Source organism: Hemitrygon akajei, chromosome 27 (genome assembly GCF_048418815.1).
Source record: "Hemitrygon akajei chromosome 27, sHemAka1.3, whole genome shotgun sequence".
Taxonomy (NCBI): Eukaryota; Metazoa; Chordata; class Chondrichthyes; order Myliobatiformes; family Dasyatidae; genus Hemitrygon; species Hemitrygon akajei.
Genome location: NC_133150.1, coordinates 5,518,698 through 5,543,892, shown reverse-complemented (window position 1 = coordinate 5,543,892; position 25,195 = coordinate 5,518,698). Strand labels below are relative to the sequence as shown.

The 25,195-nt window shown below is 41.7% G+C and overlaps 2 protein-coding genes across 4 annotated transcripts in view; one reads left to right on the top strand and one right to left on the bottom strand.

The window, feature by feature from the left end:
- LOC140717094 (polyglutamylase complex subunit TTLL1-like) overlaps positions 1-3,742 on the bottom strand; it is a 29,707-nt gene extending 25,965 nt beyond the window's left edge. For 2 of the 3 annotated variants that reach the window (XM_073030292.1, XM_073030294.1), the window contains exons 1-2: positions 3,518-3,742; positions 1,788-1,844 (exon numbers count right to left, since the gene is read on the bottom strand). In XM_073030292.1, coding sequence (XP_072886393.1) covers positions 1,788-1,844; positions 3,518-3,630 — 170 coding nt within the window. In that variant the 5' untranslated portion in view covers positions 3,631-3,742. The remainder of the gene's footprint in view (positions 1-1,787; positions 1,845-3,517) is intronic. The other variant, XM_073030293.1, reaches the window with a different exon arrangement.
- Positions 3,743-3,840: 98 nt separating this feature from the next.
- LOC140717098 (bcl-2 homologous antagonist/killer-like) overlaps positions 3,841-25,195 on the top strand; it is a 111,615-nt gene continuing 90,260 nt past the window's right edge. The window contains exon 1 of the mRNA XM_073030310.1: positions 3,841-3,959. The gene's annotated coding sequence lies outside the window, so the exon portion shown is untranslated. The remainder of the gene's footprint in view (positions 3,960-25,195) is intronic.

The following is a 25,195-nucleotide window of genomic DNA, read 5'->3' as shown; positions in this document are numbered from 1 at the left end:
GGAGAGGGCTCAGAGGATGCTCACAAAGATTATTCTGGGAATACAAGGACGTTTGATGGCTCTGGGTTTGTACTCACTTGAATTTAGAAGGATGAGGGGAGGATCTCATTGAAACCTTTTTAATGTTGAAATTCCTAGACAGAGTCGATGTGGAAAGTATGTTTCCAATGGTGGGGGGAGTCTAGGATAAGAGGATACAGCCTCAGGATACAGGAGCGTCCATTTAAAACACAGATGCAGAGAAATTTCTTTCGCCAGAGGGTGGTGAATTTGTTACCACAGGCAGCTGTGGAAGCTAGGTTGTTAGGTGTATTTAAGGCAGAGATTGATCAGTTGTTGATTGGACAGAGGGAGAAGGCTGCGGAGTGCGTTGAGGAGGGGAAAAAAGGACCTGCCACAATTGAATGGTAGAGCAGACTTGATGGGCCAAATGGCCCAAGTCTACTCCTATGTCTTATGGTCTTACAGTAGCATGCAAAAATTTGGGCACCACTGGTCAAAATTTCTGTTGCTGTGAATAGTTGAGTAAAAGATGAACTGATCTCCAAAAGTCATAAAGTTAAATATGAAACATTCTTTTCAACATTTTAAGCAAGATTAATGTATTATTTTTGGTTTATACAATTTGAGAGTGAAAGAAAGGAAAGAAGCACCATGCAAAAGTTTGTGAACCCCAAAAGATTTGAGCTTTCAGATAACTTTTACCAAGGTCTCAGACCTTAATTAGCTTGTTAGGACCATGGCTTATTCACAGTCATTGTTAGGAAAGGCCAGGTAATGCAAATTTCAAAGTTTTATAAATACCCTGACTCCTCAAACCTTGTCCCAACAATCCATGGGCTCCTCTAAGCAGCTGCCTAGCACTCTGAAAATTAAAATAAATGATGCCACAATCATTAGGAAATGGCAGTTAACAGGAACGGTGGAGGTCAGGTGGAGGTCAAGTTGAGGTCTGCAAGACCAAGAAAACTTTCTGAGAGAACTGCTTGTAGGATTGCTAGAAAGGCAAATCAAAACCCCTTTTTGACTGCAAAAGACCTTCAGGAAGATTTAGCAGACTCTGGAGTGGTGGTGCACTGTTCTACTGTGCAGTGACACCTTCATAAATATGACCTTCATGGAAGAGTCATCAGAAGAAAACCTTTCCTGCGTCCTCACCACAAAATTCAGCATCAGAAGTTTGCAAAGGAACATCTAAACAAGCCTGATGCATTTTGAAAACAAGTCCTGTGGACTGATGAAGTTAAAATAGAACTTTTTGGCCGCAATGAGCAAAGGTATGTTTGGAGAAAAAAGGGTGCAGAACTTCATGAAAAGAACACCTCTCCAATTGTTAAACATGAGGGTAGATCAATCATGCTTTGGGCTTGTGTTGCAGCCAGTGACACGGGGAACATTTCACTGGTAGAGGGAAGAATTAATTCAATTAAATACCAGCGAATTCTGGAAGCAAACATCACACCGTCCATAAAAAAGCTGAAGATGACTACAACAGGATAATGATCCTAAAGACACCTCAAAATCCACAATGGACTAGCTCAAAAGGTGCAAGCTGAAGGTTTAGCCATGGCCCTCACAGTCCCCTGACCTAAACATCATCGAAAATCTGTGGATAGACCTCAAAAGAGCAATGCATGCAAGACTGCCCAAGAATCTCACAGAACTAAAAGCCTTTTGCAAGGAAGAATAGGAGAAAATCCCCCAAACAAGTGAAATGCTCTTAGCTGGCTACAGAAAGCATTTACAAGCTGTGATACTTGCCAAAAGGGGTGTTACTAAGTACACACCATGCAGGGTGCCCAAACTTTTGCTTCAAGCCCTTTTCCTTTTTTGTTATTTTGAAACTGTAAAAGATGGAAATAAAATAGTAATCTTGCTTAAAATATTAAAGAAATGTGTCATTATGCCTTTATGCCTTTTGGAAATCAGGTCATCTTTTACTCACTTAGCTAGTAACAGAAATTTTAACCAGGGGTGCCCAAACTTTTGCATGCCATTGTATATATACACATGTTAATATGTTCTATATTATCCCAGTTGCTCCTTTTGGGAATCTGCAATTACAGCATCTTTCTCCACAGATATGACCTATTCATTAAGAGCACACCCCTTGCACATATTCTGTTCCCAAGAGGCCTAATACATCGATTATCTCCTTGCTCTTAATGCACTTCTGCAATAGAAACATAGAAAATCTACAGCACATTACAGACCCCCAATGTTGTGCTGACCATGTAACCTAGGTAAGCTGCCTACAATTCCCCTACTGCATAGCTCTCCATTTTTCTAAGCTCCATGTACCTATCAAAGAGTCTCTTAAAAGACCCTATTGTATCATCCATCTCTACTACCTTCACTGGCAGTCAATTCTATGTGGATAAACTTACCTCTGACATCTCCTTTGTACCTTCTTCCAAGCACATTAAAACTATGCCCCCTCGTATTAGCCATTGCAGCACTGGGAAAAAGCCTCTGTCTATCCACATGATCAAAGCCTCTCAATATCTTATATTCCTGTATCAGGTCACCTCTCATCCTCTGATATTCTGAGATTGTTAGTGTTAGCATTCACTTTGAGAGGATCAGTATATAAAAGCAAGGATATTATGCTGAGGTTTTATAAAGCGCTGGTAGTATTCTGAGCAGTTTTGGACCCTTATCTAAGGAATGATGAGCTGGTTTTAGAGCAGGTACAGAGGAGATCCAGGGAACGAAAGCCTTATCTTATGAAGAACATTTGAGGAGTCTGGGCTTGTACTCACTAGAGTTTAAAAAAATGAGGGGATTATTATTGAAACCTATCAAATGATGAAAGACTTAGTTAGAGTGGATGTGGAGAGGTTGTTTCCTGAGTGGGGGAGTCTAGGCCTGAAGGGCACAGCCTCAGAATAAAGGGGTGACCATTTAGAATGGAGGAGGAATTTCTTTAGCCAGATGGTGGTGAATCTGTGGAATTCATTGCCATGGAGCCCACGTCATTGGATATTTTTATAGAAAGTTGTTAAGATTCTTGATTAGTCAGGGCATCAAAGGTTACAAGAAGATGGCAGGAGAATGGGGTTGAGAGGGAGAATAAATCAGCCATGGCAGAACAGACTCGGTGGGCCAAGTGGCCTAATTTTGCACCCATATCTTATGGTCAATAGTGTTACAGTCTTAATTTTAAATGCCTGTTATATTTTGTAGCTTCTCTTTGCCCTCAATCTTTTTACTGTGTTATAATGCTTATATGCAGTCCAAGAACCTCAGGTAAACCACACAAATTGAAATCTCCATATTCTCCTCAGTTTAGTCAGTACAGTACACACTAAATGTTACTGTCCTCCAGGTGAGGAATCTATGAAGCTATATACATTACGTGAGGATATTTGTGAACGATCATAGACCACAGTAATCACTCAGAGACATCTGGAATATCCATAGGATTAGGTTTGTGGGAAGCAACCTTAAAGGTGTGAGAACTAAAATAAATAACTTTGTAAAACATATCACAGAGCAATACCCGTACTTCACTCACCAATAGAAGTTCCAGTCTTCATCAGTAGATGTCTGAATCCAACCCCTCTTCTCAAAATTATTTACGAGTACTGATTTCTCAATGTCTGTCGTCCATTTTACTTTTCCGGCCATAACGTCGAGGTGAAATTGTACTAGTCAATTACTGAAATAGAAAATACCGCAAAGCATGAACAAGCAGTTCCATAATGCACCTCACCCAACTGGCAAAATCCTCACGGCCTGACACAGCGGGAACTAATACGCATGTGCACCAATTGGTATCGTATGCGTGAGTGAAAGGATTTATGGGAGCTGTAGTTCTCATGGGCCTCCCGCTACATCCCATGATGCAGCGTACGTTTGGTAAGGGTAAGGAGACGGATCTGTGGGCGGGAGCTTGGATTCGCTGAAGGCTTCTTGCACTGAAAGGCGGAGCACTCGACGATAGCAGAACCTTTAAGGTGAGATTTATGATCGAACGGAATTTCAAACAGATGGGTACCCAGATAATTTTATAGAGAAGAGCTCTGTTCTTGGATGAGGACGTGGGTTTCGAGGAAAGGGAGGGGGTTGTGGATTCAGCCTTCAGAGTGGAGAAGGCCGTTATAAAATATTGAGGACTTCAGAGAACAAGTGTACATGCACCTCTACACACCGACGTGTTCGGGAAGACTTTTTTTTTTGCTCTCTGCTGCTTTACAACCCATATCTTCAATCTTCTTGCCTTCGTGCACCCGTAACAACTCAACCTCCATCCTTCAACCTACCCAGGATCTTCCCTATCGTCGAAGATCCTTAACTTCATTTACTTCGCCCCGAATACTCTAGGTATCTTTCGTTCACCCAGCACAGGAGCTGGCTGGAACAAGACAGTGAGTAGACTGACACTATAACCCAGAAGGGATCTATATCTTGGGGGTGGATTTTGCCCCATAAGTAAACTGGTCTGGCATCACGGGTCTTTTCACCAAAGGTGAGCACCTTTGATTTTTCAGGACTTTCAACACCAAGTTAGCAAACAGTGATCATTCAACCCTGGAAGCCATGGATAAGAACTGGTAATGTTTCTACTCTTAAATTGGAGGGGGAGGGAGGACCCTAGTTGTTATTCTTGAGGGATGTAAATGTAAACCTTGGTGACTTCAATGTCAGGACTGTTATGATGCAAACATCAGGTTTGGTAAAGCGAGTAGGAAATGCTAATTTTCCTTATGACAAAATGCTTGCAGCACAGTCTTGTCTAATTAAAGAGTTAAGCACAAAACCTTTGTGGCGTCAGCTCCAATCCTGGCAATAGAACTGTTAGACCATGCCATTGTCTGAGCAAGAAACTGAGGACAATGGAAAATATTTCTTTTGAGAAGTTAACCAGGAGTATTAACTTTAAATAATAGGTGGAAGTATTAGAAGGGAATTGATGAGAGACTTTTTATTTGAGGAGTTGTTGTGGGTTTTGAACTTCTTAAAGATAGGCTAATGATAAACAGAATCCAAGCCACTTAAATAAAATGGACAGACTCTTAAGGTTTTAGTTGTGAAATGTGGAGAATTATTTTGGCTTTTGCACATATATTGTGTATAAGAAATGTGCAAATAATTATCAGGAATGTGACATTTAATTAAGGACATTCATTTACAGTTTAGAAATAATATTCAGACTCACTAGAACCATTTCACAAAACACTGAGTCCTGTGAGGTATGGAGCTTAACCCCTGTTTCTGATACCTTCTCTCAGATAATTGAATTCTTTATAACTCATGTTTCACTTATGAAAATACTAACTTTTCTCTCCCATCCAAATATCCTTCTCTCCCTGCTTCACACCCCCAATTATCTGGTCATCTCTCCCCATTCCAATGTTTGCCATCCAGCAAACCCTCTTTGCCCACATCTTATTTCTTGCTCTTACAAGTAGAGAATAGATGATAAGTTATCTCTGGGCTACAGGCACCAGGCAGGTAGTATATGTGACATAGCTTTGACCCACGTGGAGGTTGTGATGATGTTTAGGTTTCCCAATGAATTAGCCATGCAAACAGCAATTTATTGCCTGCAATTTTCCAATTTTTGATCAGTTGTCAAAGATTTTTGTGAACCAAGATGTTTTTTTTTTGTTTGGAGACGTTACCCAAGGACACTTTGCCTAGACGATGTGGATGTAGGTTCTCCCAGCCGAAAGGATAATAAACAAACATAGAACAGTATAGCACAAGAGTAGACTATTTATCTCACAATGTTGTACTGAACCAGCTAAAAAACAAATCAAAAAACACTCAAACACTAATCCCTCCTGCCGACACGATGTCCATATCTCTCCATCTTCCTTACATCAATGTGCTGATCCAAACATCTCTTAAAAGCCTCAATGTACTTACCTCTACCACCATACCAGGCAACACACCACTCTCTGAGTAAAAAAAACTTGCCTGTCACATGCCCTTTGAACCCACACCTTCTCACCTTCAATGCATGCCCTCTGGTTTTAGACATTTCAACCGTCAAATGTACTCCCTGTCTACATTATCTATGCCTCTTATAATCTTCTAACGTCTATCAGATCTCCCCTCGGCCTCCCACTCTAGAGAAAACAACCAAAGTTTATCCAGCCTCTCACAATAGGACAAGCACTGTAAACCAGGCAGCATCCTGGTAAACCCTTTCTGTACCCTCTCCAATGCCTCAACATCCTTCCTATAGTGGGGCAACCAGACCTCTGTGCAATATTCTGGATGTGGCCTAAACAGATTTTTATAAAGTTTCACATAACCTCTTGACTTTTGAACTCAATGCCTCAACTAATGAAAGCTAGCATTCCATAAGCCACCTTAATCTGAATTGACTTTATTTCTTACATTCTTCACATGCACGAGGAATCTTTATGTTGTGTCTTCATCGGAATGTGCAATGTATAGTAATTTATAATAAATAGCATATACAAAAGGGCAGTCAATATAGCTTAGAAGTACAATTTTTTCAGTGTGAATTAATCCGATGGCCTGGTGGAAGAAGCTGTCCTGGAGCTGGTTGGTCCTGGCTTTTATGCTACGGTACCATTTCCAGATGGTAGCAGCTGGAGCATTTGTGGTTGGGGTGACTCAGGTCCTCAATGATGCTTCAGACCCTTTTTATACACCTGTCTCTGAAATGTCCTGAATAGTGGGAGGTTCACATTGAAAGATGTGCTGGGCTCTCCAGACCACTCTGCAGAATCCTGCAATTGAGGAAAGTACAGTGATGCAGCCAGTCAGGATGGTCTCAATTGTGCCCCTGTAGAAATTCCTTAGGATTTGGCGACTCATGCCAAACTTCAACTGTCTGAGGTGAAAGGGGAGCTGGTGTGCTTTTCACACCAGAAAGCTGATATGTACAGACCACATGAGATCCTCAGTGATGTGTATGCAGAGGAACTTGAAGTTGTTCACCCTCTTAATCCCAGATCCATTGATGTCAATAAGGGTTAGCCTGTCTCCATTCCTCCTTAGTCAACAACCAGCTCCTTTGTTTTTGTGACATTGAGAGAGAGGTTTTTTGACACCACTGTGTAGGATGATGACCCTCTCTGTAGGCTGCCTCATTGTTATTTGAGGTTAAGCCAATCAGTGTATCATCAGCAAATTAGATTGGAGCTGTGGGTGGCGACACAGTCATGGGTATACAGAGAGTAAATGAGGGGGCTTAGGGCACAGCCCTGAGGGTCTTTAGCATTGAGGGGCAGAGGTGAGGGAGCTCACTCTTACCACCTGCCGGTGTTCTGACAGAAAATCTGGGATCCAGCTGTGCAAGGCAGGGTGAAGGCCAAAGTCTCTGAGCTTCTTGTCACCCTATTGATCCATGTAGCCACCTTCCAGGAGCTATGAACTGTATCCCAAGGCCTGACTGCTCAGCAATACTGTTAAGGATCTTGCCCTTAACAGTGTATTGTCTCCTTGTAATTGCCCTACCAAGTTGCAACATCCCACATTTATCTGGGTTAAAATCCAACTGCCATTTCTGTGCCCATAACTGATCTATATTGTGCTGTATTCTTTGCCAGTCTTCTACACTATCCACAATTCCACCAATCTTGCTATCATCTGCAAATTTACTAACCCACCCATTTATATTTACATCCAGGTTAATTATATACATCACAAATAGCAGAGGTCCCTGCAGAACACCACTAATTACAGACCTCCAGCTTGGAAAAGTCCCTTTAACAACTACCTTCTGTTTCTATGCACAAGCCAGTTCTGAATCCAAACAGACAACTTGCCATCACCCCACGGATCTTAATCTCCTGGATTAGCCTCCCATGTGGGACTTCGTCAAATGCCCTACTAAAATCCACATAGAGAACACTGCTCTATCCTCATTAATCTCTCTTTGCCACCTTATCAAAAAACTCAGAATCAAGTTGTAAGACATGACCTATGACCTGCCATGCACAAAGCCATGTTGGCTGTCCCTAATTTTCCAATGATTTTCAAATGCTCATATATCCTATCCCCAAGAATTTTCTCCAACAATTACTCTGCAACTGACATGAGACTCACCGGTATATAGTTTCCAGGATTTTCCTTATTCTCTTCTTAAATAGAGGAACAACATTGGCCACTTGCCAGTCCTCTGGGACCTCGCCTGTGCCTAGAGAGGGCATGAAGCTATTGGTCAATGTCGTCTCTTGCCTCCCTTCAATAACCTCAGCAAGGACCTGGTCCCACTGTCATTTGCCTGTTGCCACAATAGGTGTACAGCAGACACATTCTCAATGGCTCTTCACTTGGCTTTAGATCACCTGGTCAATACAAACACCTCTGTCAGGATTCTGTTCGTTACCTATAGCTCGGTTGTGACATCTTCATTCCCACTGTCCTGATCGATAAGTTAAAGAAATTAGGCCTCTGTACCTCCCTCTGCAACTGGATCCTCGATTTCCGTTAGAAAGACCACAGTCTGTATGGATTTGTGATAATGTATTCTCCTCGTTGACGATCAACACTGGTGCACTCTGGGGTGTGTGCTTAGCCCACTGCTCTACTCTCTATATACCCAAATGTGTAGCTAGGTATAGCTCAAATGCCATCTATAAATTTGCTGATGATGCAACCATTGTTGTTAGAATTTCAGATGGAGATGAGAGGACAAACAGAAGTGAGATATACCCGCTAGTTGATTGGTGTCACAGGAAAACCTTGCACTCAATATCAATACGACAAAAGAGCTGATTGTAGACTTCAGGAAGTGTAAGAACACGGACTAATCATAGAGGGATCAGAAGTGGAGAGTGAGCAATTTCAAGTTCCGGGTGTCAACATCTCTGAGGATCTAACCTGGACCCAACATATCGATGCAGCTATAAAGAAGACAAGACAAGAAGGAGAGAGGGACCCTTGTTTTTAAAGCAGTTCCCAACAGATGCTGGCAATGGAGGAGGAATTGTAGGTGTGCCGGGGAACTGTAACACAATAACAAGCGAAAATACAGGACAGAAAATGTACAGGACGTAAATATTCTCTTCAGCCCCTTTCATAACTATATACTCACTGCATGGGGCCTCTTATGTCATTGGTGCCAAAATGCCCCATGAGCTGTGGCTGTTCAGCCTCCCACTTGAGAATATCTTGCAGCTGCTCTGATATATCCTGGACCCTAACAACCTGGAGACAACACATCATCCTGGTGTCTCTTTTGCAGCCACAGAATCTCCTCTCTGTTCCTGAACTATCAGGTCCCCTATAGCTACTGCTCTGCCTGACTTCTCCTTAGAGTTGGCCACAGTGCTGCCAGCCTGGCTGTTGCTCCCGTGCCCTGATGGGTCATTTCCCCCCCCCCCCCCCCCACCACTAGTATCCAAAGAGGTATATTTGTTGCTGAGGGGAATGGCCATAGGGGAACCCTGCACTGACTTCCTAATCCCTTGCTTCTCTGGGTGGTCACCCATCCACTGTCTGACTGAAGCCTGTACTCTGGGGGTGACCACCTCTTTGAAAGTTTCAGCACTAATATCTTCAGCCTCCTGACTGATCCTAAGTACCTCCAACTCCAGCTCCAACACCTTGACCCGGTCAGTCAAGTATTGAAGTTGGGTGTACTTCCTGCTGGTGTATTCATCAGGATAACAGTCAGGTATCCAGAATTATCACATCTGACAAGACAAACTCCTGCATTTTAAAAAGTACTTTGGTGTGTATTAAGCTTCCTGTTGCCGTAGGATTCACAAGCATGATTAGCTCTAAAATCTGAGTGGGTGGTCCTGCTGAGGACCCTCACAATGACCAGCTGATTTTTCTACTAATTTTATACCTTCCTTGATTTAAAAAGAAACTGAGAGCCTTGGAAACAACAAAGGTGCAGAAAATATCCCTTTTCTGTGATTGAAAACTTGATTATAGATGGTAAGAAAGACTTGCCCTCCAGAGCAAATTGTGGCACTAGCTAAGTTGTTCCAATACATTTGTAACACCACCTTGACAGTAGGAAAATTGGCTACACATTTATTGTCCATAGAAAACAGAATATCTAATCTGACCATTGATTGCCCAATTAGTCTTCTCTCAAATTAAGATTTGTTCTATCAGTTTGACACCTGTTCATCACTAACATACTCATCAGTGCAAAGTTTGGGTTTTGCTCAGCCCAATTTCCATTTAAGCCTTGGCACAAATGTGGACCTAATACCTACACTCTAATCATAATGTTGAAAGAGTGATTGTCTTTGAAGCAGCATTTGACTAGTTGTGGACTTTGGACCATTGTAAAATGATGCTGGAGAAGTAGTGATGGAAACAAAGAATTGGCAGGTGATCTGTATAGTTGTTTTGTATCAGTCTTCAGTATTGACAACACTGGTAACATGCCAGAAATTCAAATGAGCTGGGGGACAGAAGTTTGTGTACTTAGCTTTTACCTAAGGAGAAGGTGCTTAAGAAGCTAAAAAGTCTGAAGGTGTATAAGTCGACTACAGTCCTTCTGAAAGAAGTAGCTAGAGAGATTGTATTGAGGTATTAGTAGTGGTCTTTCAAGAATCACAAGAGTCAAAAGTGGTTGCAGAGGGTTGGAAAATCACTCACTCTTTATTGAGCAAGGGAGGCAGAAGAAAGGAAATTCTCAGCCAGTTAGCCTGGCTTCAGTGGCTACGAAAATGTTGAATCCATTATTGAATCAGAATCATAGTTAATATCACTAGCATATATCTTGAAGTGTGTTAGCAGTACAATATGGGAGGCAGGGATCTTGGAATAGGCCAGGCTCAACTATTTAAACACCATAGTGGGGAATAACCTATTAGGACATAAACCGATTATAGACTTCCAAAATATAAAAATGGGTCAGAATAGGATGAGGAACATCAGTAATAGACTAAGTATGGTCTATATAAATCAGGGGTGTCAAACTCATTTTAGGTCATGGGCTGGATTGAGCAAAATGCAACTTCATGCGGGCCGGATCAGTCGGACGCGTGCGAACGCAGCTTTCGTTGCCTCCGTTTTTTCAGCCTGCTCTCATGTGTCTCAGTCTCTGCTATAACTACAAAGTGTTTCACTTTACAAATTCCGTTTCTTATGAAGAAGACTGCCGAATAAACACTAAAAACCCTGAAAACCTGGTACCTGAATAAACTCAGCATTAGCCATATCATATGCCATAGGCGCTTCGATTACTGGGGCCAGCTTTAATAGTAATTAGATATTATCTCGCGGGCCAAAGATAATTCCACGGCGGGCTGGATTTGGCCCGCGGGCCTTGAGTTTGACATACATGATATAAATGAATAAAGTATTAAGAATAGCTGGGTTTGTATGCAAGACTGTACAAGTATATAATAGTAATAACTGAAACCTGGTTGTTATCAAAGGATAATGAATATACATTATTAAAACATATACTAACTACACTTCAGGAAGCTAGATAAGATTGTAAAGGTGGAGGAGTAGCCATTACATAAGAGATAATTTAAACATGAGGCTGTTTCTGATGGGAAATGAATCGAGACCTAGTGAAGATATCTAGGTGAGAAATAAAAGCAGTGAGGTTAAAGGAATAACATTGGGTGTATGTTATAGATGCCCCTAATGCTGAAAATGATTTTAGTAAACAATTCTCTCAGAATATTTAAAAAAAACAAGTTATGGGGAATATTGAGAGGGAGAACTCAGTGACTACTGGATTACAGGAATGTGAATTCTTTGAGTTATTGAATGATTGTTTTTGACCCAACACGATGGGAGGCCTGTCTAGATTTGATATTCTGTAACAATCAGGATAGAATTTTAAGTATGGAAGTTGCTGAGCCTCAGGAACAAGCGATCATAACATTGTTAGTCTCAAAGTTTTTTGGGGGAATATATCAGTAAAAACCAAAGCCACTAAATTGAATTACAGAAATGTAAAGTTTGTGCAGACATGGCTAAGACTTCAGAAGGTAAACTGGAAAGAACTGTTTAACATTGAGTCAGTTGAGGAACAACGGGGTCAATAACCCAAGGTTGGGAAAAGCAATAAAAAAACAATATATCAACTACATGGATAAATAAAGATATGCATAAAGATATTGAAGAAACGACAGCTATATAAGGAATTCAGAAAAAATGGAAAAGACATTAACTGTAGGGCATATGAAAATATGAGAGCGATGGTCAAGAGGGAAATTCAAGATTGTCTAAAGGCAGGTTGAAAAGGATATTGCTGATAATGCTAAGACTGACCCTGAGGTTTTTTCAATACTTTAGTAATAAAAGAAAAGTCAGAGGAAGTCAAGTGTATTAGGAATAATAGTGGGTTGATAAACTACATAAAGGACATAGTGGATACACTTCACTCATATTTTATTGATGTATTTGCTTGTGAAGATGATAACAAAATGCCAGTAAGTGTAAGATTCATTTAAGTGAGCTCCTGCTTCCAAAGAAAATGCTGAAAGTTAATAAATATCCAGGGCCAGACAATATGTATCCAAGAATACTTCAAAAGTCAGAAGACTGGTCAAATCCCTAAGGACGGGAAATAGGGTAACGTTATCCTGGTGTATAAGAAGGGTGACCACACGTACCCTGGTAACTTTGACCAGTAAGCTTACTGTGTATAATGGAAACATTAAATAAGAATGAGATGGAAAGCAGCTGATAGGAACTGGCATGTTAGCAGAAAGCCAGCATTGTTTCAGAAGGGGAAATCATGTTTTACTAATATACTGGAGTTCTATGTAGAGACAACTAAAAGTTATGATAACAATAGAGCAGTTAATATAAATTACTTGGACTTTCAGAAGGCTTTGACAAGGTACCCCTCAAGAGGTCAATAAATCAGTTTACAGGTGGTAGGGACTGAGGGTAAGGTGTGCGAATAGGTGCAGAATTGGCTCAAAAATAAAAAACGAGTTATGGTGAGAGGGTGATTTTCACACCTAGAAAATGTTAAAAGTGGGGTTTTGCTATTTTAAAATTTATGTTAATAATTTGGATAAGCACATAACAAATAAACTAGTAAAGTTTGCTGATGACTTTCAGGCAGCAGAATCAATACAGTTAGATCTAAACAATTCCAGATGTGGGTAGATAAATGGTAGATGAAATTTAATATAAGTAAATGTAAAGTATTACATATACAAAATGGAAATATTAGATATAACTATACATTGAGGGGTGGGGTCTTGAGTTAGAAAGTGCACTGTATGAGATGGATTTGAGCATCCTGGTAGACTCATCACTATCAACATCTAGACAATGCACAGAAGTGACTGGGAAGCCTAATAGAATGTTGGGTTATATAATACACTCAGTGGAGTTCAAGTCTAGAGATGTGCTCCTTTAAGCTGTATAATGCACTTTGTGAGGCCACACCTTGAATACTGCGTACAAATTTGGGCTTCATATTCTGAGGGATGTGACGGCATTGGAGAGAGTCCAGAGAAGGACAACTGGACTCATTCTAGGTCTGCAGGGTTTGAGCTGTAAAGAAAGATTGTAAGAATTAAATCTTTTTAGCCTAAGTAGACATAGGGTGAGAAGAGACAAGATAGAAGTGTTCAAAATCATTAAAGGTATAGGTAGATGCCAGCTTAATCTGTCAATGAGGACACACGGCCATAGGGAGAGACTGGTTAAGGGGAGATTTTGGACTAACATCAGGAAGTATCTCTTTACACAGCGAGGTGTGTATACATGGAACAAACTACCTAGATGTATAGTTGAGAGTAGTACCTTGGAGACTTTCAATTCTAAACTTTTGACAGTTATTTGTCCAGAATATGTGAACAGGAATTTGGCAAGCTTTGTAGGTCCAGAGGCCTATTCTGTCAACAACTTTATAATGTTCTAATATAATACATATAATAGAAAATAAACAGTGAATTACAGTTCAATAAAGATGAGCTTTTGAGGTACTTGGAGGCACACAATAAAATAGGCCGAAGTTGGTATGGTCTCCTTATGGAAAAATCTTGCCTGACAAATCTGTTGGAATTCTTTGAGGGAATAACATGGCAGTAAAGATGAAAATCAGTAGATCTTGTTTACTTGGATTTTCAGAAGGTCTTTGATAAGGCTACTATGCAAGATTGATGCCCTTGGTATTACAGGAAAGACACTAGCATGGATACAAGATTGGCTGACTGGCAGAAGGCAAAGTGTAGGGGGTACTTTTCTGTTTGGCTGCTGGTAACTAGTGGTGTTCCGCAGGGGTTGGGTCCACTACTTTTCACATAATGTTAATAATATGGAGAATAGAACTAATGGCTTTGTGGCTAAGTCTGCAAATGATACAAAGATGGGTGGAAGAACAGGTAGTGCTGAGGAAGCAGGGGCTCTGGAGAAGGACTTAGACAGGTTGGGAGAATGGGCAAAGAAGTGGCAGATGGAAAACTGGGAAAGTAGATGGCCTCTCATAGAAGGAATAAAGGCAAAGACTATTGTGTACAGTTCTGGTCACCGAATTATAGGAAAGATGTCAACAAAATAGAGAGTACAGAGGAGATTTACAAGAATGTTACCTGGGTTTCAGCACCTAAGTTACAGAGAAAGGTTGAACAAGTTAGCTCTTTATTCTTTGGAGTGTAGAAGGTTGAAGAGGGACTTGATAGAGGTATTTAAAATTATGAGGGGGATAGATAGAGTTGACATGAATAGGCTTTTTCCATTGAGAGTAGGGGAGATTCAAACAAGAGGACATGAGTTGAAAGTTTAGGGGTAACACAAGGGGGAACTTCTTTACTCAGAGAGTGGTAGCTGTGTGGAATGAGCTTCCAGTAGAAGTGGTAGAGGCAGGTTCGATATTGTCACTTTAAAATAAAAATGGATAGATACATGGACAAGAAAGGAATGGAGGGTTATGGGCTGAGTGCAGGTCGGTGGGACTAGGTGAGAGTTAGCGTTCGGCACGGACTAGAAGGGCTGAGATGGCCTGTTTCCGTGCTGTAATTGTTATATGTTATATATGTTGTACTATTTTCTAAATGGAGCAAATTCAGAAATTAGAGGTGCAAAGGGACTTGGGAGTCCTAGTGCATGATTCCCTGAAGATTAACTTGTAGGTTGAGTCAGTAGTAAGGAAGACTTAATGCAATGTACAGTGGCATGCAAAAGTTTGGGCACTCTGGTCAAAATTTGTTGCTGTGAATAGTTAAGAGAGTAGAAGATGAACTGATCTCTAAAAGTCATAAAGTTAAAGATGAAACATTTTTTTCAACATTTTAAGCAAGATTAGTAAATTATTTTTGTTTTGGTCTGGAAGACCAGGAAAACTTTTTGAGAGAACTGCTCATAGGATTGCTAGAAAGGCAAATCAAACCCCCGTTTAACTGCAAGAGATCTTCAGGAAGATTTAGCAGACTCTGGAGTGGTGGTGCACTGTTCTACTGTTTAGTGACACATGCACAAATATGACCTTCATGGAAGAGTCATCAGAAGAAAACCTTTCCTGCGCCCTCACCACAAAATTTAGCGTCAGAACTTTGCAAGGGAACATCCAAACAAGCCTGATGCATTTTGAAAACAAGTCCTGTGGACTGATGAAGTTAAAATAGAACTTTTTGGCCGCAATGAGCAAAGGCATGTTTGGAGAAAAAAGGGTGCAGAATTCATGAAAAGAACACCTCTCCAACTGTTAAGCATAGGGGTGGATCAATCATGCTTTGGGCTTGTGTTGCAGCCTGTGTCACAGGGAACATTTCACTGGTAGAGGGAAGAATGAATTCAATTAAGTACCAGCAAATTCTGGAAGCAAACATGATACCGTTTGTGGAAAAAAAAGCTGAAGATGAAAAGAGGATAGCTTCTACAACAGGATAATGATCGTAAAGACACCTCAAAATCCACAATGGACTACCTCAAGAAGCGCAAGGTGAAGGTTTTGCCATGGTCCTCACAATCCCCCGACCTAAACATCATTGAAAATCTGTGGATAGACCTCAAAAGAGCAGTGCATGCAAGATGGCCCAAGAATCTCTCAGAACTAAAAGCCTTTTGCAAGGAAGAATGGGAGAAGTTGCCCAAACAAGAATTGAAAGTGACTTAGCTAGCTACAGAAAGCGTTTACAAGCTGTGATACTTGCCAAAAGGGATGTTACTAAGTACTGACCATGCAAGGTGCCCACACTTTTGCTTTGGGCCCTTTTCCTTTTTTGTTATTTTGAAACTGTAAAAGACGGAAATAAAAATGTAATCTTGCTTAAAGTATTGAAGAAATGTGTCATCTTTAACTTTATGCCTTTTGGAAATCAGGACGTCTTCTACTTAGCTATTTACAGTAACAGAAATTTTGACTGGGGTGCCCAAACTTTTGCATGCCACTGTAAGCATTCACTTCAGAGGGCTAGAATATAAAAGTAAGAATGTAATCTTAAGGTTTGATAAGTTGTTGGTCAGATCACATTTCCTTTGGGATCAACAAAGTATCTCTATATTCAGAATATTGTGAGCAGCATTGGGACCGTAATCTGAAAAGGATGTACTGGCATTGAAAAGGATCCAGAGGAGGTTTATGAGAATGATCTTGGAATGAAATGGTTAATGTATGACATGCATTGGTTGTGTCTGGGCTTGAACTCTGGAGCGTAGAAAGATGGGGAGGGGCAAATCCTATTGAATTCTACTGGATATGAAATGCCTGGATAGTGGATCTGAAGAGGATACTCCTGATAGTGGGAGAGTCTAGGACCAAAGGGCAGAGCCTCTGAATAAATTAATATCCATTTAGAACAAATGAGAAGGAATTTCGTTAGCCAGAAGGTGGTGAATCTGTGGAATTCATTGCCACAGGTGGCTGTGGAGGTCAAATCATTGGATATATTTAAGCAGAGGTGGGTGGGCTTTGGTCAATATCAAAGGTTACAGAAAGAAGGCAGGAGATTGGGGTTGAGAGGGAATAATAAATCAGCCCTGATTGAATGTTGGACTGGTCTTGATGGGTTGAATAGTCTATTCCTGCTCCTATATCTTGTGTTTTAAAAAGTAGAAAAGAAAATTCTGGTAAGTGAAATAACATTTCAGATAAAATATCTTCACATTATCCCCCATCTCTTTTCCTGGCATCTGTCCAAAACTGAACTGAACTGTTTGTTATGTTTGGCTCTCGAATGAATTGCCATCTGTGATATTACTAAGGCCATCTAACCTGATTAAGGACTCCACCCCTCGCTCACTTCAACTTTGGTACTGCTGAATAACTTCTTCATACTCCAGACATGATCATTCCAGTTGGCCTCCCTTTATTTTTTTTTCCTTGAACTTGAAAATATGGGTATGCCACCTATATCCTAAATGTATGCAAGTCATAATGTTACCTGGGTTTCAGCACCTAAGTTACAGGGAAAGGTTGAACAAGTTAGGTCTTTATTCTTTGGAGCATAGAAGGTTGAGGGGGGACTTGATAGAGGTATTTAAAATTATGAGGGGGATAGATAGAGTTGACGTGGATAGGCTTTTTCCATTGAGAGTAGGGGAGATTCAAACAAGAGGACATGAGTTGAGAGTTAAGGGGCAAAAGTTTAGGGGTAACACGAGGGGGAACTTCTTTACTCAGAGTGGTAGCTGTGTGGAACGAACTTCCAGTAGAAGTGGTAGAGGCAGGGTCGATATTGCCATTAAAAAAAAAAAAATGGAGAGGTATATGGACAGGAAAGGAATGGAGGGTTATGGGCTGAGTGCAGGTCGATGGGACTAGTGAGAGTAAGCGTTCGGCATGGACTAGAAGAGCCGAGATGGCCTGTTTCCGTGCTGTAATTGTTATATGTTATAATGAATCATTTTATTCTTGTTTGATATCATCCGATGGCTGTCAGTCAAGTAATAACTATTTTTAAATGTTCTTTCCAGATCTTAAATCTCAGCCTCGCATTGTCCCTCCCTTTCTGTAATCTCTTCCAGATTTATAAACTTCTGCATCTCCAAATCTGATAATTTCCAAATGTAATAATTTTCCATTAGTAACTTTTTTAGCTTGTGAGGACTAAAACATTCCAGTTGAACCACCGCCCAAATCTCTTCAACCTGCTCATATATTGCTTGTATGATGTGTATTTTTTTAAAATTAAGTTTTCCATTCTCTCTGTCAGAATTAATAATCTCACATTATACTTCAGTGGCGGCCAAGCATCTCAGCCCCTAGGTTATTGTTGTAGGAATTCCTCAGGGCACTTACTTTGGAGCTGACCATTTTTTGCTGCTTTGAGAATGACCAAATTTGCTCAATTTTCATCCAATTAGAGAAAGAAGTGGAAGGTGACTTCTTGTGCCTGTTCCGCCACTGAGTAGGATCATTGTTTTTTTTTCAAACTTGACATCATATTTCTGCACTAACTGCAGATGTCTTGATATGGAAGACAATAGTAAGATGTTGTGACAAATGTTAAGGGGATAATGACCTAGTATGTGAATTCAAAGTCTCTAATCACTTATCTATGACTAATGTACATTGTGTGACTGAAATATGCTTTGTAGATGGGATGGGAAAATAACTGTCTCTGTTTTCTTGTTCTAAGAATCATCACAAGTCTGTGCTTGAGAAGGCCTGATATACTGTCCTGAGAACTAACACTTAAGAAAATGTATAACCGCTCAAGGACATAGTGCAACCTCGCTATTCTAATGAGTTGTAGTTGAAGTTCCCCCCTTTTTCAGATTTAAGTGCTTCTTGTCATGTACGCCTGGGGTATAAATAAGAGTGTAATCCATTGTTGAGCAGAGTCTCAGAACTCCGCTTTAGGTGCCTGGGCTCTCCATGATATCATGTAATTAAACCCTTTAGTCTGAAACAGTTCTCTGAGTTGGCCTGATCTATTTTGTCTGCTGCTCCTGAGATTTTTTTTCCACAAGACTTGATTTTCTTAAGTCTTTCAGAATATACTCATCAACTGAGACTCCAACTGCACAATGTAAAGTATTGCAAAGATACACTACCTTTTTGGTGAAGAGGTTTTCCTCTCATTCTGTGCTGAACAGACAACTCCATGCTCTGAGTTTGTACACCCTAGTTCATGACTGTTCTTTCTATCCTGATCAAGTAACTGTTTGTTGCATCTTCTCCTGATGTGATAGGCAGATTAAAAATTAACTCTGTGTCGTATCTGCTACTTTTCCTTTTCTTTCCCTTGTTTCTTGCCAGGATTTTTTCTTTCAGACAGCTGCCATCCAAACTCTTTCAAGATCTCTTCAAGTTTCTCTTTCAAGTTTTTTCTGTAAATCCTTGTAAAAAAGGAACCATATTCATGTATGTACAAATGCAAAACAAGCAGCAAACAGAATTGGAGTTGGTTTGTTACGCGTACAGTGAAAAGCTTTTTTTTTTTCTTGCACAGAGTTGAAATAAACTTAGTCAGCTCCATCATGAGCATTAGCCTCTGTAGTATCCAGAACATCTTCAAGGCATAGATAGGGTGGATAGTCAGTACCTGTTTCCCAAGGCACCAATGGCAAACACCAGAGGGTATACGTACAAAATTAAGGGAGGGAAGTTTAGGGGAGACATCAGGGGTAAGTTTTTTTACACAGAGGGTTGTGAGTGCCTGGAATGACTTGCCAGGGCTGGTGGTGGAGGCTAAAACATTAGGGGTACTTAAGAGCCTCTTGGACAGGCACATGGATGAAAGAAAAATGGAGGGTTATCGGGTAGTGTGGGTTTAGTACTTTTTAAGGATTATGTGGGTCAGCACAACATGGAGGGCTGAAGGACCTGTACTGTGCTGTAGTGTTCTATGGTTCTATCTGCAGAGTGCAGTGTAGGCAGATAGTAAGGTGCAAGATCATAACAAGTGACATTGTGAGATCAAGACTATCTTTTGTATTGGGGAAGCCTGACATAGCCTTACAACAACAGCATAGAAGCTGTCCTTGAGCCTGGTGGTAGATGATTTTAGGCTTTTGTATCATCTGCCTGATGGGAGAGGGGAGAAGAGAAAATGTTCAGGGTGTGTGGGGTCTTTGATTTTGCAAGATACTTTAGAGGGAGATGGACAGTCAGTGTTTCAGGTCAGGACCCTTCATTTGACAGAAAGAGTAGGGGGATATAGCCAGTATAAAGAGGACTACACACAAATTGCAGGAGGAACTCAGCAGGCCAGGAAAATGAAAAAGAGTTAACAGTCAATGTTTCAGGCTGAGACCTGTTACCAGGACTGGGAAAAAGATGAGGTTAGAGCAAGAAGGTGGGGGGGATGGGAGGAAGAAGTATAAGGTAGTAGGTGATAGGTGTATGGAAGAAGGGAAGAAGCTGTTCCTGAATCACTGAGTGTGTCTTCAGGCTTCTGTACCTTCTTCCTGATGGTAATGATGAGAAGAAGGCATTCTGTGGGTGATGGGGGGTCTCTTAATAATGGACATTGCCTTCTTGAGGCACCACTCCTTGAAGATGTCTTGGGTACTAGGAGGCTAGTACCCAAGATGGAGCTGACTAATTTTATGACTTTCTGTAGTATCTTTTGGTCCTGTGCAGTAGCCTCCCCATACCAGACAGTGATACAACCTGGGCGAATGCTCTCCATGGTACATCTATATAAGTTTTTTAGTGTTTTAGTTGACAAGTTAAATCTCTTCAAACTCCTAATGAAATATAGCTGCTGTCTTGCCTTCTTTATAGCTGCATCATTATGTTGGGACCAGCTTAGATCCTCAGAGATCTTCCCTCGTCTTTCTTGCCCTTCCTGAAGTCCACAATCTGCTCTTTCATCTTAGTGATATTGTGTGCAAGGTTGTTGCTGTAACATCACTTAACTAGCTGGTATATCTCACTCCTATACGCCCTCATTTCAATCTGAGATTCTACTAAAAATGGTTGTCTCATCATCAAATTTATAGATGGTATTTGAACTATACCTAGCCACAGTCATGGGTATAGAGAGAGAGAGTAGTTCACTGGGCTAAGCACACACCCCTGAGATGTGTTGATAGTTAACAAGGAAGAGCAATCACCATTCCACATGGATTGTGGTCCAGTTAGGAAGTCGAGGATCCAATTTTAGAGAGAGCACAGAGGCCAAGTTTTTGTAACTTAACAAAAAGGATTGTGGGAATGATGGTGTAAAATCCTGAGCTATAGTGAACGAACAGCATCCTGACATAGGTGTTTGTATTGTCCATGTGATCTAAGGCCATATGAAGAGTCATTGAGATTGTGTCAGTTGCTGATAGCAGTAGGCAAATTGCAGTGGGTCTAGGTCCTTGCTGAGGGATTTCATTCCAGCCATGACCAACCTTTGAAAGCATTTGATCACCATCAATGTGAGTGCTACTGGGTGATGATCATTAGCAGCTCACACTACTTTTCTTAGGCACTGGTATAATTGTTGCATTTTTGAAACAGGTGGGAACTTCAGACCATAGCAGTGAGTGTTTGAGAAAGTTCTTGAATACTCCCACCAATTGGTTGGCATAATTTTTCAGAGCCTTACCAGGTATTCCATTTGGGCCTGCTGCCTTTTGAGGCTTCAGACAGTCAGGCATACTTTATTGATCCCGAGGGAAATTAGGTTTCGTTACAGTCGCACCAACCAAGAATTGTGTAGAAATATAGCAATATAAAACCATAAATAAATAATAATAAGTAAATTATGCCAAGTGGAAATAAGTCCAGGACCAGGTGACACTCCGAGGGAGGAGTTGTAAAGTTTGATGGCCACAGGTAGGAATGACTTCTTTTGACGCTCAGTGTTACATCTCAGTGGAATGAGTCTCTGGCTGAATGTACTCCTGTGCCTAACCAGTACATTATGGAGTGGATGGGAGACATTGTCCAAGATGGCATGCAACTTGGACAGCATCCTCTTCAGACACCACCGTCAGAGAGTTCAGTTCCACCCCCACAACATCACTGGCCTTACGAATGAGTTTGTTGATTCTGTTGGTGTCTGCTACCCTCAGCCTGCTGCCCCAGCACACAACAGCAAACATGATAGCACTGGCCACACAGACTCGTAGAACATCCTCAGCATCGTCCGGCAGATGTTAAAGGACCTCAGTCTCCTCAGGAAGTAGAGATGGCTCTGACCCTTCTTGTAGACAGTTCTTTGACTAGTCCAGTTTATTATCAATTCGTATCCCCAGGTATTTGTAATCCTCCACCATGTCTACACTGACCCCTTGAATGGAAACAGGGGTCACCAGTGCCTTAGCCCTCCTCAGGTCCACCACCAGCTCCTTAGTCTTTTTCACATTAAGCTTCAGAGGATTCTGCTCACACCATGTGACAAATATTCCCACCGTAGCCCTGTACTCAGCCTCATCTCCCTTGCTGATGCATCCAACTATGGCAGAGTCATCAGAAAACTTTTGAAGCTGGCAAGACTCTGTGCAGTAGGTGATGAGAAAGGGAGACAGGACAGTCCCCTGTGGAGCCCCAGTGCTGCTGACCACTCTGTCTGACACACAGTGTTGCAAGCGCACGAACTGAGGTCTGCCAGTCAGGTAATCAATAATTCATGACACCAGGGAAGCATCCACCTGCATCACTGTCAGCTTCTCACCCTGCAGAGCAGGGCGAATGGTGTTGAACGCACTGGAGAAGTCAAAAAACATGACTCTCACAGTGCTCGCCGGCTTGTCCAGGTGGGTGTAGACACGGTTCAGCAGGTAGACGATGTCATCCTCAACTCCTAGTCGGGGCTGGTAGGCGAACTGGAGGGGGTCTAAGTGCGGCCTAACCATAGATCGGAGCTGCTCTAGAACAAGTCTTTCCAGGGTCTTCATGATGTGGGAGGTCAATGCCATCGGTCTGTAGTCATTGGAGCCACTGGGGCACTGTGTCTTCGGTACAGGGACGAGTCAGGATGTCTTCCACAGAACAGGAACCCTCTGTAGACTCAGGCTCAGGTTGAAGACATGGTGAAGTACTCCACATAGCTGAGGGGGCACAGGCTTTGAGCACCCTGGGGCTGACACCATCTGGGCCTGCAGCCTTGCTTGGGTAAAGACGTTTCAGCTGTCTTCTCACCTGTTCCGCTGTGAAGCCCACCATGGTGGTTTCAGGTGTGGGAGGGGTGTAGTCTTGAGACCAGGGTAGGGGGCTGTTAGGAGGGGAGAGTGGAGTATGTGTTGGTTGGGGGCTGACAACAGATGAATTGTGGGGGATGGGCAGGGGCCACAGTGTCAAATCTGTTGAAGAACAGGTTAAGTTCGTTGGCCCTGTCCACACTGCCTTCAGCTACTCTTGCTAGTTTGCCGGAACCCAGTGATGGTCCTCTACCCACTCCAGACCTCTCTCATGTTGTTCTGCTGGAGTTTCCACTCAAGCTTCCTCCTATACCGGTCTTTAGCCTCCCTGATCTTGGCTTTCAGGTCCCTCTGTATTGTCCTCAGCTCCTCCCTACTTCCATCTCTAAACGCCCTCTTTTTAGCATTCAGGATGTCCTTAATGTCCTTTGTTACCCATGGCTTGTTATTTGAATAACAAAAGACAGTTCTTGCCAGAACATTGCAGTCCACACAGAAGTTGATGTAACCAGTGTAACCCTCCTTAAAAACGGCCTAATATCAGCCTCTGAGATCGCAGGGTCATCGGGTACAGCAGGGATCTTCACAGCTGTAGTTATATTCTCCCTTTCAAAGTGAACATAGAAGGTGTTGAGTTCATCTGGTGGTGAAGCATCATTGCCATTCATGCTATTGGGTTTCACTTTGTAGGAAGTAATGTCTTGCAAACCCTTTCAGAGTAATTGTGCATCCGATGTCGCCTCTAACCTCGCTCACAATTGTTTCTTTGCTCTTGAAATAGCCCTCCGCAAGTCATGCCTGGTTTTCTTATACAGACTTTGGTCACTCGATTTAAATACCACAGATCTAGCCCTCAAGACAACATACTTCCTGGTTCAACCATGGTTTTTGGTTTGGGATTGTACTGCAAGTTTTCGCAGGCACACACTTATCCACACAGGTTTTAATGAAGTCAGTAACAACTGCAGCATACTCATCCAGATTTTGAAGATGAATCGCTGAATGCAGTCCAGTCCGCTGATTCAAATCAGTCCTTTAAGTGTTCCTGCTCTTCCCTTGTTCATACCTTCTTGGTCCTCACTACTGGTGAGTCTTCAGTCTCTGTACTCGGGGAGTAAAAGTACAGCCAGGTGATCGCACTTTCCGAAGTGAGGGCATCTCCACCTCTTGCCTTTTCCCCATTATCCTTAATTCCCCTACTATGCAAAAATCTATCTAACCTGGTCTTAAATATATTTACTGAGGTAGCCTCCACTGCTTCATTGGACAGAGAATTCCACAGATTCACTACCCTCTGGGAGAAGTAGTTCCTCCTCATCTCCGGCCTAAATCTTCCCCGAATCTTAAGGCTATGTCCCCTTGTTCGAGTCTCACCTATCAGTGGAAACAACTTTCCTGCCTCTACCTTTCCCTTTCATAAATTTATGTTTCTGTAAGATCTCCTCTCATTCTTCTGAGTTCCAGTAAGTACAGTTCCAGGCGACTCGACCTCTCCTCATAGTCTAACCTCCTCATCTCTGGAACCTCCTTTTCTTTCCAGATGCCTTGCTATTTCTTCTTTAATGATAGCTTCAAGCATTTTCCCAAATACAAATGTTAAGCTAACTGGCCTATAGTTACCTGCCTTTCGCCTGCATCCTTTTTTGATCAGTGGCATGACATTCGCCTTCTTCCAATCTGCCGGGACTTTCCCAGAGTCCGGAGAATTTTGGTAAATTATCACCAAAGCCTCTACTATAACTTCAGCCATTTCATTCAGTACCATGGGGTGCATTCCATCAGGACCAGGGGTTTGTCTATCTTCAGGCCCACAAGTTTGCTCAACACTACCTCTTTAGTGATAGCTATTGTATCGAGGTCCTCACCTCCCATTTCATCCATAACATATCTCTTTGGCATGTTAGACATGTCCTCTACCGTGAAGACCAACACAAAATAGTCGTTCAAAGCCTCTGTCATTTCCTCATTACCCAGTATCAATTCCCCCTAATTGTCCCTCTAAGGGACCTATATTCACTTTAACCACCCTTTTCCGCTTCATATAATGATAACAAGTTTTACTATCTGTTTTTATATTTTTGCATTTTTTTCATAATCTATTCTTTATTGCTTGCTTTGTGTTTCTTTGCTGCTTTTTAAAATCTTCCCAATCTTCCAGTTTCCCACTACTCTTGGTGACTTTGTACACACAAGTGTTTAGTTTGATACCTTTTTATTTTCTTAGTTATCCAAGGTTGGCTCTCCTCACCCTTACTGTCCGTGCTTTTAACTGGAATATACTTCTGAGCACCGTGAAAAATCT